The following is a 20,299-nucleotide window of genomic DNA, read 5'->3' as shown; positions in this document are numbered from 1 at the left end:
ATACAAACAATGTTTGGCTAAAAACAAAGCTTAGAATTGAATGCTCAGCCAAAACACCTTTTAGATTTTGTAGTTGTTGGTGTTGTTTTATTAGTTGCCTTTGTTGTCAATGAATGTTGCTTTGGCTTTGTTTGAAGTGTCAGCAATTCCGCATACTTATAGCCATGCCGTCTATGTCTCACTCTCTCCCTCTCTCTCTATATACCTATATATACACATCTCTTGATAAACCCCCGTCCATTGCATTCAATATATATGTATGTACAACTAAGAGATTCGATGATATACTGATCAAACATTGCGATGATGACTGCTAGACACCTTCTTTGTTCAGCCTAATGAGCGAGTGATTGAATGGTCGTGGATGACTATGGCTGAGATTAGAGAAACGGGTTAGGTTTGGGGAGGAAGCATATTGAGTTTCGTGTGTGTTGTGGTTTTGATTCTATTTTCCATTTTTGTGGCAAATTTTGATTTGATTTGTCTCGCTTCCGATTCCGCCAAGAGCCATTCAGTCAGTCATTATAGATTTCTATCTGTGCAATTCGAGAGCCACAGCTGCCAAACGAATACATATGAATTTGTATGTATATAGGATACATATTTAAGTGCTTAATCGGTATGACTTGACTATACACATGTGTGCATAAGTGTATCCATGTGTGTGTGTGTGTGTGTTGTGGCCTGGTCTTCCCCCATAAATCAGTTCACGTCCGGGTAAAATGCTAAATAAAACGAAATTGCAATTCCAATTTTCTGTTAGCCAAAATATTTAGCCTACTTTTAGGCTTCGTTGACTTCCCGTTGGGAGCGAACTATGGGCCAAAAGTTAATTTCTCAGCATTACTAGAGCTGCTGGAATAATATATTTTTAGGCTTGCTTATTTAGTGAACCTAATTGTTACCGTTATTTAAATATTTTCTATGATGAGTAGTTAATTTAATAATTTTTATATTTGGCAAAACTGAATCCAAGATCTATTTCAATAATATTGAAAGTTGTGTGTGCTCCAATCTTACACTTAAATTAATAACTTTGTTTGGTACAACAAATAATTGGCTAACAATATTTATATTTCTCCCATAGTTGAGCTGTTAAATCTCTCATATTTTAAATCTAACTAATCCCCTGGTCCATGTACAGTGTATTGATAAATTATCTGTTTTCCCGATGCTCATTTTATAGGATTTTGTAAAAATTCACCAGCTGCTGCCTAAAAGCAGGCAATGAAATTTTGCTGCACGAAAAGCAGCAAATTTGGTTTACATGAATATGTATATAGTTATGTATGTATGTTTGGCTATAATTTATAGCGACCAATCTACTTAATGACTCAAACTGATAACATTTGTGATAAGTTAATAATTTTAACCTTTCCGATAAATTGTGTTTGCTGCATTTTAATAGCTACTAAGGTATAGAACTTATTGTAACTAGATATCATTAACTAAAAGTTTATATGCCGAAATGCCTCGCTACCGATCTGGTGGCTTCAGCTGCTACTTCTATCGAGATCTACAGTTCTCACATTTTCGACAATAAAATTAAACAAAAATTAAATGCTTAACAAAAAAACCAAAATTTAAATTACGTATACGTAATATTTTGAAATTTTTCAACAAGAACTTGTCTGGAACGTTTTGTTTTTTTAATTTGGTAACCGAATTCCTTTATTTTTTTTTCTTTTAATTGCTGACTTTTGTCTTAGAGCAAACCATTTGCAGCACTCGCAAAACGCAGATTCTAATACAAACACTCAACCAACCAACCAGTCCCTGAATTTTGGAGGGGTGTGCTTTACTTGGACCTTGGCCAATCTAAAATCACAGCGGGACTATTCACGCCATTCGCACTCATCTACGACTATGTTGAACATAAACACTTGACCATATAATCGCATCTGCAGATGGAATACATATGTACATACAAATATACATACATACAATAAGCCGAAATAAGAAAAAGAAAAGAGTTTGTTGGCATTGCCACAGACATGCCACACGCAGGCAGACTGCCAGCAGTGGGTCAAAATGAAAACCCACACCGTCTTCAGCTACTTTCAACCATCCAATGCCGCCAATCTCGCCCACCTTCTCCTTAAATATTGACTGCGGCAAAATGTTTATTGTGGAAAGATTAATAAAATATGTCGATATAACATGTTAAAAACACAAAAGGTCAGAAAAACAAATAAACAAAATCCCCAAAACAAAATGATTCTGACGTTTTCTCTTTTTTCTGGCATAAAAGTTGGCTCAGCCTTCAGTAGGTAAGTATATAAAAATACTTAAATAAAGCCAAACGAATTTGTAAAAGAAAAAAAAACATAACCGAAATTACATGCCAACTTTTGGAGACTTTAATCTAGGTAAAAGTCATTTGGTATACTTTAAAACTTTTGTCTTAAAGCAATAGCAGCATTCACCTAACCAGTCCCTGTGCTTCACTTGGTCCTTCGTCAATCAATAGTTTTCAATAGTATTATAACTTTTAAGGAATTCTTAAATAAAATTAAGTTTCCATTCTCGATTAAAAAAAGATACAACGTGAAACACTTCAATATTGTTATAGAGATTATCCAACTACCTTGCATCTCTATCATTTTTTAATTAGTTTTTGTAAGTTATATTTATGTATCTATCAGAAAGGGCTAACCACTATCATATTTCATATTTATGTATATTGTAAACTCGTTATTGAAACCATTAAAAATAGTTAATCGAGTTGCTAAATATTTAATACAAATCAATTATTTTCATTCATTTTCTATCTGTAAATACAAAATGCATCACATTTTTTCAGATGCAAATCGAATTTACCATGAAATGGAAACGGAAAGGGTTAGTGGGGTGGGGATAAAAAAAACGTCATACGACTATAATTTAAAATGAAATGTCTAGCCATTAACGCCAATACGATGCAATATATGTATATTCGATTACAACGTTTGAAATCATGAATTCAATTAAATGGATATTTCTTCCGCACAGCGAGCAAGAGCAACAACAATGAAGCAAGTAAGTCGACTCGTCGACTCGGGTATACCATACACCAGGTGAAACAAATTTTTTTAAATTTCGAAAACCAAATGTACATATGTATGTCCATTAAATTGTTTTTACATGTTTCATAGTATGTGCTATCTCGCTCACTCTACGAACACACGAGCACTCTAGCGCCGCTACTAGCCAACGGCCAATTCTGGCCTTGTGGACCGCTTAGTAAAATACGTTGATACGCATATTTTGCATGTTTCTAGTCCGATTTCAATAAAATTTGGTAGTTTTGTAGAAATAAATAAGATTAATTAGTCTGCCGAATTTGAATGCGATGGTCAAAAAACTACAGGAGGAAATCGGTTTTTTCTTAATTATGGAGGCGGAAGTGGGCGTGGCAAAATATGAAAATATATATACTCTGCGCGCATACTAAGCCAGTATACATACTAAATTTGGTGACTTTAGCTTTGTTTGTTTTTGATAAAATCAGTTTTGTTTGATTTGCGGGGGCGGAAGTGGGCGTGGCAAAATTTTTAAATAGCCAGTTTCTGCGCGTCTATTAAACTAGTCTGCATACCAAATTTTATGTCGGTAGCTGTCATAGTTTTTAAGAAAATCAGTTTTATGTAAATTCCGGGGGCGGAAGGGGGCGTGGCAAAAAGTTTAAACAATTAGTTTCTGCGCGCCAACTAAACGAGTATATAAACCAAATTTGATGTCTCTAGCTGTTATACTTTTTAAGAAAAACAGTTTTATGTGATTCCTGGGGGCGTAAGGGGGCGTGGCCGAAATTCCAATTAACTCTGAACATGTGCATACTACACGAGTATACATACCAAATTTGGTGGCTCTAGCTCTTATAGTCTCCGAGATCTGCGTGTTCATACGGACGGACGGACGGACGGACGGACGGACGGACGGACGGACGGACGGACGGACGGACGGACGGACGGACGGACAGACGGACATGGCTAGATCGACTCGGCTATTCATCCTGATCAAGAATATATATACTTTATAGGGTCGGAGAAGCTTCCTTCTGCCTGTTACATACATTTTGGCGACTTTAATATACCATTTCACCCTATGGGTGTATGGTATAAAAATGGTAATGGCCAATCTGCCAATAAACACTCCATGTACTGTCATTCCATCCCATGCCGCAGGGCTTACTGAGAGAGGACAGCAAGACGAACAGGAGGAGAGGTGGTGGGGGGATGTTGTCAAACTATAGATGAGCTGTAACTGTGTGTGTGACTGTGTGTGAACTACAAAAAACATACATATATAAAATACTCGCCTCGTATGTGGAGAGAGTAGTATTGGGTATTGACCTACCTTATAGACATGTACGAGATATAATACAATGACAGCTGGCAGAGGTTCCTCCAATGCCAGCCATTATCCCCCAATAATATCAACAACATGACAAGCCCCCCCCTTCTCACTCTTTCTCTTTCTATTAGTGTGTGTGTGTGCGCTCCCCTTTCTTGAAAATAGCCACAAAATGAACCAAATTATGGGTGGGTGTTGAAATTGAAAATTGTTGTGAATGTTATTGCTGAAATGTATTGTTGAATTTGGTGCGTTTTGATATTTATGGTGCACATTTAGCACAATTAAAAATTAACACACACACAGAAGGAGAAAGAGAGGGGCACAAACACACACACACACACACACACACACAGATACATGGCAACGCACTCACACAGCTGCATTAACAGCGAAATGAAGCAATAAATGAAACCAAAATCCAACAAAACTGTCCAAGGAAGTGGGCGAACAGCATGTTTTTACAGTTATGACCACCAGCCGCCACACAGCTGGTCAACTGACAGTGGGCCATAACCCTGAAAACTGATTTCCTCCCCCCATCGAAGTGTTAATATGCCTTACTTACACATACCTAAATATATGTACTTTTATTGTCAACTGACTGGCCTCTAAACCACTAAACGATGATTAATATATATATTATCAAGTTATAATCTCTGTGATTTCTTGTCCCAGACGGATTTTGACTATAGAATGTCAACTTGATAAATTGTACAGGATTTATTCTCAATTACCAGTTGTGTTTCATTTATCTTTCTTTACATTTTGTCTAAATTCATTTTTAGGTATATCTATATTAAAATTTGTTTAATTGACCTTACTTTATACCTAATAATAAGTAGGCGTGTATGTACATTTCATATCGTTATAATTTAAATTAGAGGAAATCAATCTTATAAAGAATCAGTTCATTGGAAGTACCTAAAGATAAACAGTTTGTTTTTCAGAAAACAAAGAAAACTCTACAATAATTTCACCGAATTGTCAACGCTAAAACTAGTTGAGAATTACAAACAGTGTATAGGAAAAAAACAACCAACACGTTAAATAACAGAAATCATGTATGTATATGGCCAGAAATTATGAACTTATTTAACATGGGTAAATCGCATCAAACATTCAAGACATTCAATGAAAAATATATTGAATTTGTATGGAGTTTCTTTCGATTTTGGCCCATTGTGCGGGTCTATTTAGCTCCAGGGGCTAGCCCCAGCACCTACCTAATAACGAGAAGTGAAGTGGTTGCCTCTGTCTCTGACTCCCCGCCGATTAACTCTAAACGTGACCAGTTGCCGGCAACCATGTGTATATAGAAAATGAAAATGGACCATCAACACGACGACGACCAACTAACTTTGCATAGGCCAGAGAGCTTCAACTCCAATCTTACCCTTACCATCCACCTCCACCTCCAATTTCGTTTCTTCATGGCGTGAGAGGTGCCAAGTGACGGCACGCATGACGCGATATTTTGTTTTTTTTTTTCTTTTTTTTGTGCAACTCTCTCGTGTCCCATGACTGTTTTATTTGAATTTTTTCGGGTGAAGAGGCACAAAGTGTATAGATAAAGAGGGCAGGGGAACGGCAAGGAGACAAAGGCATAGGCCATATGGCATTTTGCTTTGAATCAAGAAAAAAAATTAAATAAATTTGCCAGCAGTAGCTATCGCCGAAACTTCTCTCTGACAGAATGACGTAGAGTTTTATTTTTAAACAAATCATTACCGAAAATAAATAAAAATAAAATAAAAAGGTTTGTTTAATTTATCTATTGGCGCTCGTTTTTTTCCAACTCAGTTTCCATTGGCCTAGCTAAGCTAAGCCCAAACAAACTTTTTGGCAAGTACCCAAAATTTACAGGCCTAAACCTGGAGAGAAAATTTATTTCAATCACAAAATCTTCAGATAAAGACTCCCGTAGGGAGTCTATCATTTCTTTCAGTGTATATAGTTTTACTTTTATCTAAATGCGTTTATCCCCACCGACAAAAGTTCAAAAATTTCAACAATTGAAGCTAAACAAACCGCAAAATGTTGGCCATATATGTCCTATACCTGTACACACATATATCACCTTATAGGCATTACAAATACATACTTATGAATCTTTGCATGACTTGGTGAGGAAGTGTTGTGGGGGGGTAGTAGAAACTTGCAGGCCATTCGAGGTTACACCTAGATCAATTTACGATGTTGTAAATTTTAGGCATATTTTTCCCTAATAAATATTCGTTTGCTTTAATGACTTAGAGGGGGGCGGTAGGGATGTGTAGGAAAGTGCGGCAGAGTTGAGAGTATTTGAAAGTGTCTAAAAATAACAAGAGGCAGTAAAACTTGTGTTAATATTTTGCCAGCTGTTCGCAGCAAAGAAAAAAAAAACACATATATACATAAACGAATTAAAGACAAAATCAATTAAATTAATAATATCAAAATAAAATAACAAAATATGACAATGATGAAACTGGCGACAACGAGAGGGCAAGGAAGGCAAGGAAGCGGAGCAAGGCAAAGATGATGATGACGATAAGAGGCTAAAATGGGCTTTAGGCATGTCAAAAATGCCACGCCTAGCACACCCAAAAAGCAAAAAAAGAAAAAAAATAAAATTATGATGATGAAGACAAACACTGGAGAGAGTGTATAGTGGGTGGGAGATGAGGTCGAGAAGGTGTCGTGATGGTGTTGGTGGTGGTGGTGGTTATATAGAAAGGTGGTACCAAAAACCACCCACCGGGTGAACCATTCCATTGCGCAAACATGGCCATTTGATACGACGACCAAGCAGAGGCCCAAACCAGGTGTTGTTGTCTTCGCGAAGGCGATGGACGGTTGGTCATGGAGCGTGGGGCGTGGGGCGAGGTGTGTCCATCATGAAAAGATGATACCTCGAAACAACAAACACTTCGCCCACCCTTCGATGCGTATCTAGGTATAACTAACACGCCCCTGGGAAATATCACAATGGCACGCAACAATTTAACAGAGTTTCATAACCAGAAATCCCCGAAAAAAAAAAACAAATAACCAAATAACTTAGATCCTAGAAATCGCTTTGGGGTGTTAAATTTTCCATTTTATTTGACCTCTGAAAGATCCCAAAACTAACTTCATCTTTGGAGCTCATATTACGCTACGGAGTTATTGAATATTATAGAAACCATGATGAATAGTTAGATTACACACATATATAAATCTAGTTAACCAAAATAGGGCGGAACCAATTGCGCTTTGTGTTTGCCCTTCATCTAACAAGATGACATTGCTGGTGTGTTTTTGAGGTGTTGCCAAACATAGCCACCAAAATCAATATACCCCTTGGCCATTGACCAAGTAACGTCGCTTAAAGTTTGTGGCTAAAGACCTTGGCTGGTTTATCATTTGCACACAAATTGCCAAGCTATGAAAACTAATAATGTAATTAAAAAGTTGACAAAGTTGTCAGATGGAACGACAAGCCAGACGGCTCGTTTGGCCGTAACTCAACAAGTGCAAGGTTTTTAAAACGCAAATAAGCAACGACTATTAGTATATACATATCTAAATACACATACTATATATACATACATACATATGTATGTATGGTTGACTAGTGACAGACGAATAGACGGCAAACCCAAACTCAGCTGGATCTGGCTCTGGATCTGAAGAGAAGCAGTCGCAACATCGAATGATGCTCGAATGGATGGCTCAATGATGAGTCAGTTAAAATGCAAAAAACAAAAAAAAAAAACAGAAAGACCAAAAGGAAACCAGAACATTTACAACAAAACAAAATATGAAATTCTACATAAGGGAAATACACAGTAGAAAACAAAAACCGCATTTTATTCTTTCGAATTTGATAATTCCCACCAGAAACTTGTGTCATCCCATAAAACTAAACATACTTAAGCTTATACAATTCTCCAACAATTATGGCTAATAGTTTTATATTTAAATAGACATGACTTTAGACTATGACTCTGGAGAAAAGTCTTATTGTATACAAATTGTCGTTGTAGGGTCAGCTCACTCTGAGTTACTCTTTTCTTTAACAAAGTTTTCTCATTTCCGCTTAATTTGGTTGTAATTCTCAACTAGTCTTAACAGAGCCAATCTAGGGTCAACAGAAAGAAGGTATCTTTTCTCATCGTCATCTTCATCATTGACTTTTTGTTTAGACAATGGACAAAACTAACCTCAATAACATCGATTTAAACTTATAGGTTAGAATTATTTCCCGAACTAGAGTCAATCTTTTTTCCAAGTGTAGTTGGCGGCATAATTTCAAAGTTGGGGGAAGATGCGAGCTGTTGCAGCATTGCACCAAAAAGAAAACAAAAACCAAGAGCAACAAGGAAGCGAGAGGAAGACATCACAAAAGATGCTGCTGCTCACGATGATGAGGATGATGCACCCGCAGACAGCAGACATAAAATCCCAAAGACAAGCAAATAAAAGTGACTCAAGTTCTTCGCACTAACTTGGAAATTCTAAAATTGCACTTTAAAAACAAAAAGACAGAAATAAAAGGAAACATTTAACTTTGGCAAATTGAATGATTATGTTAAAGAAGGAGGAGGAAAGAAAGGTTCTGGGGGCAAGGGCAGTAGACTGCTGCTGTTGCTGCTTCTTGGGGTCGGCTTTGGGGGTTGGGCCCAGAAGCTTTTTATTATAATTATGCTTGACTCTCTATGTATGGGGGTTTTGGTATGCTTCTGCTTCTTCTTTGTCATCATCATCATCTACATACATCATCGTTGGTTGGTTGTAGGTTCTCTTTTTTTTGCTGTTTTTATGATGATCTCATCGATTGCATCAGATTTCGTTCTTTTTGGCTGAGTTTTTGTTTTTCTTTACGTTTTGTGGATTATTTTTTTTATTTGCTCAATGCAGAATTGGAATTTTGAATCGAAATAATATCAAATTAGCTGTTGGCATGCGACAGACAAGGTGACGATATCACACAAATACATACATTTGTATTATTTCATCGTTCGTTGCATTGGAACGACTCAGGTAGATGAAATGTTATGTGTTGCCCCTTTTTGTTTGCGAGCAAATTGATTGATCTGCAAGCAAACCGAAGATTCGAAAATTGTCGCGAATCAATCAAGTGATGACTCGATTGTCATCGGTCCGTGTGGATTGCTACCTGCCAGGTCTCTTAATTTACGTTGATTTCGTCAATTTCGGTTGACATCTTTTTCGATTGGTCTAAGTTGGCAGAGCGGAGAAGTCGCCCGATTTCGGCCACTTCGGATGACCCATTAGAATGGATCCAATGGCTTGGACCTAAGCTTTTGAAATGATTCTTTCAGTCTCGTTTGACATCTTTTGTTGTGTCTTCGGTTTTGTTGGGTGTGTTTCTTTCTATGGACAACTTCTTTTCTAAATATTTCTCATCAATAATCAAGATTTGCATATGAATTTGATTTAAATTTTAAACTGTTAGTTCTTTTTCTTTTTGAATGGAAATGCTAATCAGTTTATTCTATTTTAATTTACTTATCTCTCGCTCTCTCTCTCTGTAATGAGAACGAGAACCCATTGACCTCTCGCTTGTATCTTTTCACCCGCATCCCCCTTTCAACTCGCTGGCTTCCTTCCTTGCGCCTCATTCAATTTCTCATTAAACTTAAGCAGGGAATTTAAAATTTGTTGTTGGTTTTGTTATTATTATTATTGCAAGCGTTTTGGTTTTGTGTTGTGTTTGTTATTGTTATTGTGTGTATGTGTGTGTGTGTGTTTTTGCATTTCAAGTGGAACGGGAACGGGAACGAAAGCGAGAATTGGAGCTACATATTGTACATGATGTCATCTTAAAAAATGCTAATGAAAACAAAGCGCAAAAAATTTGCTAAATTAAAAAAAAAAGGAAATATAGTGTAAAAAAAAAAAACCTAAAAATGACAATTGCAGTAGCAACTAATTGGTCATTAGACAAAAGATCGTGTTGCAAATTTCATTAAGTTTTAAAGTGCGAAATTATAAATTTATTTAAGCCCCCTTATTTTGTTCTATTTCACACGATTAAATAATTCAAATGAACACCAATTGTTTGTCTTCAGTTGAGCAACTTAAAACTTTCTCTAACGGGATGAAACTGGACACCCGAACTTTGATACCCCAGTTCCTTAGCTTTGTTGTGTAGTGTGTAGGATATTTGAAAAATCAAGGCAATCTACAGATTTAGAAACATTATAGACACAAATTCATTAAACACTCGCAGCAGTGGGATAACACAGGCCGACATAATTTTTGCTGACGTTAACTTGGTTTTTGTCCATCAAGTCCAGATTTTGTGAAATCTGGAGATCTGGGGTTGGAAAATAGGCACCCAAAAGTATACTATAGAAAGTTTAAAAAACATTTTTCTACTTTTACCACATTTTTAACAGATCTTAGAATATTCTATGTAAGAAAATTAGTTCTTGTTTGCACATATAACTAATAAACAATTTGCTAGATGCAGCAGATTCCCATAATTCTTTAAAATTTAAAAGCAAACAATTCTAGGAATTCCGATAGCATACTTTTTGGTTCAAATTTTACTCAAAATAGAACCATATCCAAATTGTAAGATACTATGCCTTATAACAAAGCAATGACTCTTTGATATTTATGTAAATTTCTGTTAAATTAAGCCTAATATATTAATAGGATAAAATAATAATGTTTTTAGTAGAATATTATGCTTATATTATGGAATAATATATTGCAAATAAGGTCATTTTGAATAACCTTAACGCATTTTTTTCGAAATCCTGACGTGATGGAGAAAAACTAAGTATAGGGCCGCGATCAGCACCCCCACATTACTATAGGAGACCTATTGAACTTAAAACACATTTTAAATGACCTCAAAAATATCGGCCTGTGTAATCAATGGTTTTTATTAAATTAATGTTTCATAATCCGTCCGTTAACTTCTAAAATGCGGTCCGCATATGATAAATAGTTTAGGACACAATGTTTGACAAAAAAAGTAATTAATATGTCAAAGTCGATTGTTCAAATATTCTTCCCAATGTAGTATCTTTTCAGGAACGACTAAAAAACGAAACGTGATGTCAAAATTCACTTAAATACATTTTATAAAGAGAACGCCTTGTTTTCAAATTTTTGAACATTGGTAAGCGAATGTTAACAAACATATGCTAAATATTGGAATGTTGAAAATTTCAATCGCATCGCGAAAAAAACAACAACAAAAAAGTTGTATATGATTATCAATTGTATTTTAAGACCTGATATCTTATCAATCATACTTTAGTCTATGGTTACGTAGAATCGCGTAACAATGGGCAACAACAGAGTAGAACAGAACAAAATTCACTACGATTAGTCATACATACATGTATGGGTGGAATATGGGGAGGACAGGGAGGCTGATAGAAAAGGTGAAGAAAGAAAGACGACGAGTGTAATCAAAACATCAAAATTTTACGGAAATATAACGGAAATCGTATTATACCTTTTGGTTTCAACCTCAATCACATCTACATATGTATGTACATGTACAGAATCCTCCAGCACCAGCTCCATCAAGCATCCCCCAACCCCCAATTCCCGCCATTCGCGTTTCAATATCCCATATATAGCACCTGGTCAGTGACAGGTGATATGGTGTGGTGATTGTGGGTGCGGGTGGTTCAAGGGGGGAAGGAGATGGATAGAATATTTATTTGATTCTTACAAAACTTTTATACGTATACACATACAAACACACATACATACATACATACATAGGTATTGCATGTAGATATATATTTGGTTTACAATCCCGAAACAAACAAAAATAAATATAAAATAAAATCAAACAAATGTTTAAAGTGAATTGTTTATAATTTTTATGCTGTTGTTGCTGTTGTTTTTATTGGTGTTGCTTCTGGGGTATGCCAAGAATAAAACGCAGCACATTTCGTTTTTACGGGTCGATTAATCGAAACACAGGAAGTTCAGTTAATAGCAACAGAACGAGAATCTCCTAAAACAGAACAGTATAGACCAGACGAGTCCCAACAACAACAACAACAGCAACCTTAAGGGAATGAAGGAAGCAAGGTTCTCTGCGAAAACTCTTCAACTGACCCACGTTTAATGAAATTTGTTGATAGTTTTACTCACCTTTTCAGCAAATTCTTCACGCGGACGCCGGGAAATAGTTGGAGCACTGCTCATGACCTCCTTTGTGGGCGATGGTGTCATGGTATTTGAAGTGTTTGATTTTTTATTTGTAAATAGTATTTTTTAGTTGCCAATTTATTACTCTATTTCTTTTGTCTCGTATTGCTTTTGGTTACACTTTTTGATTTGATTTAATTTTTTTTTCTATTCGATTTCTAGATAAAACATTAAAAAAAAGAACCAAAAAAAAAAAAAAAACAATTTAATTTATAATAACATTTTATCAGTTTTCAGGGCAAATTTGTTTTCGTGTTCGTTTTTTTGTTTTCTATAACAAATTATGGCGTAGTCGTTGAAATATGTCGCTAATGGGAAAATGTTACGCTTAAATTTTGTTTGTTTTTGTTTTTTATATTATATATTTTTATTGGTTTTGCAAAATTTTCTTCACTAACTGTTTGATTGAGTTGGACTGGCGGTGGTGCACAAGTGAGTGGGTGGGTGGGTTTTTAGGTGATTCAGGTGGCTACTTCGGTCTCCTTCTCCCCCTTCGTTCCCAGTTAAAGTTCACGGTCAATTTCAAGTTAATCGCTTGATTGAACGACGATAAAAACAAAATATATTATGTATGTACTTCACGGTATGGTGACTTGACCCCGAATGACCTAATGCTCATATCGGGCATCTACATTTCCGTTATGAATGTGAGTTGATTTCATAGAAACTGGAGGTTAAATGCCTAATTTCAAACACACACGAATGACACACAAATGCCAATTGTTGTTAATGGTATCATAATTATTTAAAGAATTGACGGCATCCAAACGAAAAAAAAAAGGTAAAAATGCCTGGCGCCAAAAAACACAAAACATGAAGCCGGCCGGCAAAAGAAATTCTTTCAATTAACCAAATACAAAACCAAAAAAAAAAAACCATACATTTTTGTTTTTGCGAGACTCCCCAACACGGCCTTCAGAAATTTTATAAAATTCTAATTGAAATTCAATTGGTCAGTAGAGAGGTTCACAAATATATGTATGTACATATATGTGTATGTGTATATAAGGTAGTACACATATACATATGTATATAATTATGGCCTTTAGGGCTCGTCGACGTCATCAGTGTGTAGCAGCAACAGTTTGTTGAAGGAGACTCATACACACACACACACACACAGAGAAAGAGACACACACTCCCTGGCACACACACCGGTTAAACTTGTTATCGCGCCTGCAAGAACCTCAGAAGAAACTCTCTAGGCCGTTGCCGGTTCGGTCACAAACGAGTTCTGGAGCGGCACAGGGCTTAGAGACCGACAACAGCGTCGACCATCACCATCCACCAGCACCAGCACCACCACCACCACCACCAAGCAGCACCACCAGCTAAAACTGAAGTGCTTTATTTTGATACACTCTCGTACATACGAGAATGTAGGTACGTCTATGTATGTATGAATGACGTTATTCTTAGACACACTAAACACACTCCATACACACACCAACACACACACACACTCCATACACACACCAACACACACATGGACAACACACAACACTCATAGCCCAAGCCCTGAGTGCTGCTGTTCTGCTGTTCTGCTACTTAGAAATTTACTTTAAATTAAAAACAAACGAAAGTAAATCAACAAAAATGAAACAAAAACACGTAGGGAAAACACAACAACGTTCAAAATGAAATGAAACGCGCGCGCTCTCTGTTCAAAACACTTCAAACGACGAGCAACAACTAAAACAGCCGGAATCAACCAACCAACCATCCAGCCAGCAAGCCCAAGCAAACCGACCGACCGACCACCGGGGCAAGTTATAACTGCCACTTCAACATTCAAACAGCAAAGCGAACGAGCGGACGAGCGAACGAGATGGCATACCATGGGGGAGCATGTGCAAGAGAGAGAAAGCCATACAATTCCAAATGTTAAGTCGACCATGTAAATACCCTATAGTACCCAAAGTAAGGTATACCTTAACCCAAAGTTTCCTTTTGCCTTTAAATCACATTCACAAACACAGGGCCGGATTTAATCACCTTTTAACTGTTAGCGAAAGTGAAAATATTTCTTATGGATGTAATTATACTTAAAGATAAAACTAGATAACATTTTAGAATACTATATGATTTTTATATATAGGTACATATATGAAAAGAAATGTGATGCCATTCTTAGAACTTTCCGCCCTGAGCATTTTCCCCAAACCGAAATCCAGGGCTGTCTATATCCTTTACAATGATATCCATCTGTTTTATGGCAATGCGAAAAATTGCTAGTCCTTATATTTTTTCAAATATTTTTTAGTTTAACGACTGAAACAACGTATTTTGTCGTTAGTAATCATGGTAATCGGTTACATAATAATATTCTTAATTGAAGGATAATGACAGGTTTTGCAATTTTATATCAAATAAAGTAATAATTCCCTTCTACAGCGCAATAGAAACTATTTTGAAATAGTTCGGTTCATTATTGAGCATTAGGTCTGGACTATATCTAGGACATTAAAGGGTAAGACTAAATAATATATTCCTACCGATACTAGGAAAATATAGATGGTTTTTATACCCTTGCAAAAAGGGTATATTAATTTTGGTCAAAAGTGTGCAACGCATAGAACGAAGCATCTTCGACCATACAAAGTATATATATTCTTGATCAGCACGACGAGACGAGTTCTAATAACCATGTCCGTTCGCTCGTCCGTCTGTCCGTCTGGATCAACGCAAACTCCTCCTAGACTGTAAGAGCTACAGAGCTGAATGTAGGCTTGTATATACTGCAGGGGTTGTATATCTCGGATTCAGACGGATCGGACCACTATATCATATAGCTCCTATACAAACGCCAAGTCACGAACAGTGACTTTTCTCAATAACTTCGTTATTTTCTAAGCTATTCCCGTGAAACTTAATATTATACAGTTTATTACGCATATAAACGACTGTGACAAATTTGACAAAAGATCGGGTGACTATATCATATAGCTCCCATAGGAACGATCGGTGGAAAACAGTGACTTTGATCAATATCTTCGTTATTTCCTATGATTGTAGGCCATTCTATCGCAAACATAAGCCTTTTTAGATGAAACGTTCTTCCACATTGATGGCTAATAGGTAAGGAAAGAGTAACAAAAAAACTTGCGAGGGTATACAAACTTCGGCGCGGTCGAAGTTAGCCCCGGCCCTCTGGTTTTTTTTTTTTTGGTTAACATTTTAAATGTAAAAATTGTGAAACAAAACGTTTGTTACATTGAACAAAAACAAAATTAAAGTAATAGAAAATTAAAAAACAATTTAAAATTTATCATACTTGTTTAAAGCCAAACAGCCGAGACCCTGCTCGAATGCAAATAAAGTGAAAGAATGAATATACCTCTTTGGAGGGCAAAGGGTATATTCACAGAAAGAAATTATAGTCGAAATAAAATTTGGAAAAATAAAATAAATACATAATGTGATTTTATGTTAGATGTACGTAGAGTTAAAATTAAGAGGGGAATTTCAATAATTTAAGTTTTGCGCGTAGAATTTTTTTGAATTAGAAAAAAGGTATTTTTCTCTTTATAAGGTATAAATAAAATATAGTAAACTATAGCATATGTATAGTTTAGATATAAACGTTGTTGTGTGTGTGAGTGTGCGCTTTATAGAGACGCCAATGTATAAAAAATCTCATAGAATAACAAATAAAATATGATATGGACATAGAAAAATAATATCATGGTTATCAAATCTAAATTGAAAAACTCATCCTTAGCTAGATTTTCTTGGTTTCTTCCATCCTTTTTCTTTTAGTACAACTTTCTTTGTTTCATATTTTTTTTGTGCTTTTTTGTTTTTTGAGTTTTTATCCTTTTTTGTTTTTCTTTCGTTACAATCTTTGAAGGATCGCCAGTCGTTGATTGGATTGATTCTTCTTCTCTATTCCATCCTTCGAATCGTTTTTGAAAAGGTCTATTTACTTTGTTGCTATTGGTTTCTCTCTTATTGATCTCTCTCGTCTTCTTCGATCTTCGATCAGTGTATCTGGGTGTGTGTGTGTTATCTAAGTCGCTGAGCTTGATTGTTTCTTTGGGTCAACAGTGAGTAGGCGTCCCCGGCTGGGTCTTCCCTAGAGCGGATGCAGTTTCGTCGAATGAACGCTTGTCACAATACGGACAGGTATACGGCTTTTCGCCCGCATGTGTCCGTATATGCTTGGTGAGATAGTCCTACGGCTTTTCACCTGTATGTATGCGAGTGTGGTGTTTTAGTGTATTCGATTGAGTGAATGACTTGCCGCAATAGGAGCACGTGTAGGGGCGTTCTTTAGGCGAAGCAGACGCCACGCCAAGCAAGTCCTTCACGGAGATACAAAGAAGGATATATCCAATTCAGCATTATCCATCGATTCCTTAGGCATTCTGATAAGAAGCTAATGACATGTGGTAAGGACCATAACTTTTATCAGATGCTTTTAATGATGATACTTTTCATAAAGAAATAAAACTTTCAGTGTCGAAAACGGCTTATATATATATATATACTTGACTTAGATCGGATCATTTCATAATTACCTAATAAACCACTTAAATAACAAACGACTTGTGTATACACTTAAATTTTTAACCATGGATGGATAGAGGAAAATTTTGTAAAATTTGTCTATTTTCAAATTAAATATCTGAATTAAAACATTTATTTAACTTTCTTTCTGGAGTTTTTTTGAGCAAACCAAAATTAAAAATTCGAAGACTAACTAGATTAGAAAATCAGTTGAAAAGAACTTGCCAAGTTTAATAAATTACCTATGAATGTTATTTGTACACTTATTAAAGTGTATCAAAAATAGCGAGCACATTTTTTCTATTTTATTGTAATGTGCATGGGGCGGGGAGAAGGGGAGTAGTAACTGGGCTATAGAGAACTATTAAGAGGGAATAGTTAGTAGTAGACCTAGGAATATAATGTATCGATAAACATCGATATAACAATGTTTTTACCATGGGAATAGAGGGGGTAAAATTGGATATTTGATTAAATTGCTACAACTGCTGTTTGTCTAAAAAGAATCAACGCTACGCGTGAAATGGTTAATAATTTATTATAAATTGGCACTAATACATAAGTAACTATATTCCGCACATACACATATTTAAGACATCCATTCATCCATTAGCCAACGGTTATGGCATTTTCCACTTGCCGTATTTGAGTTTGAAGCTCTTGGATTTGTTGCTCTGATCTTTGTATATCTCCGGTAATCTGTTGCAGACGTGATAACACATTCTTTAGCTTCTCTCCATCAATTTGGACCTCCAGATCGCGTATCTCCTTGGTGACGTTTCCCGTGAGACTGACACATTCGACCAGCTCATTACAATTGCTATGCAATTGGGCTAGTAGCTTGTATGCCTTCTTTGCATGAAGATCATGTTTGGCGCTCTGAAAGAGCAGATCATCGGTGTAATTGAATTGACGCTGCAATTGGGCATTGACCACATTCAGTTGTTTTTGCAATTGCCGTGTATCGTCGAGAACTTTAAAGATATCCTCGCGTTGTTTGCGTATATTCTTGATAAACTCGTGGATACGTCGTGTGTATTCCTGGCGTGGAGCTACCGATTGTGTTGTATTTTTCAAGGAAGAATTCAATTCATTATGTTGCTGACTTTTGGCAATGATTTCCTGTTCGAGTTTCTCAATAGAGTTGCGTATAGTTTGAACATGTTGGGCCTCCTGGGCATTTCGTAATGTCGACAATGTGTCCAACAACGGGCGACGATAATCCTGCCATTGTTGATTAAGAGTTTGACGTTTGTTTTCTGTTGCTTCTACCAGAGCTTCAAGTTTACCCACATTCTCTTCTGGTTCTGATAACACCAGAGAAAGTTTTTCATGTGACTTAAGCTTAGACTCGATAGTTTCCTTTTCCTGGGCAGCAGTCGTTTCTCTGATCTTCAGTTCCTTCAATTTTGATGTAAGCATTTTACGTTGATTTACCATAATCTCCGTTTGGGTACGAAGCTCTTGGACTTCTTGATCCAAAAGCTCTAGTGGTGTCGCCGTCGTAGCCTCTGAATTGTTGTCTTGGCCTACTTGTTCCTCAGCTGTGGATATTTGGGCTGGCTTTGTTGTTAAAGCTTTCCCTACTAAATCATCGCTGGTTGAAGTCAAAGTAACTGGATCAATCGAAGGCAGATCACCCCAACGTTCCAGATCATTTTTATGCATAACCGAGGCTATCAGATCGTAGCAATTTCCCGATGTCTGCTGAAACAGATTGGGTGCCTGCTGATCAAAATATTGTTGGACTTCTTTGCTTCTATCCGCGGGATTGGCTGATGGCACATTGAGATTCAATTGCGGCTCAAAGCTAATGCACTGGCTATTGCATCCCAATGACTTTCTATTGGCCACCATTCGACAGAATTGCGGCACCCAAGGCATCTGTAGTTGCGCCTTTAGTTTCTGTCGTATCTGACGCTCCAGCTGTTCCCTGCTGCTCAGAGGGTGCGATGTGCGGTTTGCATCATCTTCCGATTGACGATCCCGTGGCAATTGTTCAATTAGGAACATTAGAAGACGCCGCAGCTCTATTGGATTTGGATAGAGGAATGTCTGATAGCCAATGTCGCCGCGATAGCCACTCTCCTGGCATCTTTCGGCCAATATAGTGGCCACGTTGAATCTTTGAGCCATGGCCATTGGTAGACTTCGAGGAAGATCTTTGAGAGGCTGACCTCTAAAGAATATGAATTTAAAAATATAATTAATCCATATCGGCATGTACATTTCCGGCTGAACTTACGATATCTCTTGCAAACAGCTGGCCACAGCGCGAACGACAAGCGCTGGTGTAAAATTTGCCAGCTCCTCCGTCGGCTCAATGCTGGCATCAATTTGATGCAGCTGATGCATTATAATTTTATCTACTTCATCCATCCTTATATGAATATATAAACAAGTCCAATTTCAGGTCTAAACAACAACTACAGCAAAAAAAAAAAAAAAAAAATTATGACTGGCGATGCCAGACGACAACAGCAATTACACTGTGGCGCCATCTATACAGCTCAACACCCAAAGAGTCTGGCAGCGCCGGAAAATCCGCTAAATTTAAAAATAAATGAAGTTACCAATGACTTGACAAATAACATTTTTAAAATCCTAACATATTGAAATTAAACCAAACTCAATATTGCCTTTTACTGTATAAGGGAAACGGGTTGGTCCATTTGAAACAAAAAAGTCGACTGGTTAATATAATTGCTCTAGACATTCAAATAGCATTTGATTCGGTAAAACGTTCCATAATATAAACTGAAATAATAAGATCTTTCTTTCAGATATACTTAAGCTATGTACCTTAATGATTGGAATTTTTTTGTAAATACGGACAAGGGGCTGTTTGATTCTATAGATGTATGTACATATATGAGAGTGCTAACTGTTCTCAAGACTCTGCTGCCTTTTATAACTTTTACTTCGGATATTTCTGTGCTGTTCCTTTAACTGTCAGTCTGCCCTCTGATATAACGATGAAAAATTCAAACTAATAGTATAGTATAATGGTAAGTATCTTCCACCTTTTCCGGCGTTTTACCTATAAGTCACCGAAGATATAGCTTTAAACGCGATTTATTAGGAAACTATAGAATAGTGCGCCGAAATATTTCACACATCTTCAAATGACGGGATATTCTAGAACATATCCAAATTCCATCCAAATCGGTGATTCGCATACCTGAAGTTCCTCTTGTAAGTAGAAAATGACTATATTTGGGATGAACTCTTGTTAAACATAAAGATTCATATTGTTGACTGTAAATATACATACATCAAT

General features: G+C 36.5%; 2 protein-coding genes across 3 annotated transcripts in view; both read right to left on the bottom strand.

The window, feature by feature from the left end:
• Window positions 1-12,668, bottom strand: part of Lmpt (Limpet) — a 66,679-nt gene extending 54,011 nt beyond the window's left edge. The window contains exon 1 of one of the 2 annotated variants that reach the window (XM_068285818.1): window positions 12,454-12,668. In XM_068285818.1, the coding sequence (XP_068141919.1) occupies window positions 12,454-12,534 (81 nt within the window). In that variant the 5' untranslated portion in view covers window positions 12,535-12,668. The remainder of the gene's footprint in view (window positions 1-12,453) is intronic. The other variant, XM_068285826.1, reaches the window with a different exon arrangement.
• A 4,870-nt stretch (window positions 12,669-17,538) lies between these two features.
• Window positions 17,539-19,465, bottom strand: LOC137573876 (coiled-coil domain-containing protein 22 homolog). The gene is made up of 2 exons (XM_068285948.1): window positions 19,265-19,465; window positions 17,539-19,198 (listed from the first exon to the last, which is right to left on the bottom strand). Exons 1-2 carry the CDS (start codon window positions 19,396-19,398, stop codon window positions 17,629-17,631), a joined length of 1,704 nt encoding a protein of 567 aa, XP_068142049.1. The 5' UTR covers window positions 19,399-19,465; the 3' UTR covers window positions 17,539-17,628.
• Between the last annotated feature and the right edge of the window lie 834 nt (window positions 19,466-20,299).

This window comes from Drosophila tropicalis, unplaced genomic scaffold, assembly GCF_018151085.1.
Source record: "Drosophila tropicalis isolate 14030-0801.00 unplaced genomic scaffold, ASM1815108v1 contig_1109, whole genome shotgun sequence".
Lineage (NCBI taxonomy): Eukaryota > Metazoa > Arthropoda > Insecta > Diptera > Drosophilidae > Drosophila > Drosophila tropicalis.
The sequence above is the reverse complement of the archived record's forward strand: the minus strand, read 5'-3'. Positions and strand labels throughout refer to the sequence as shown.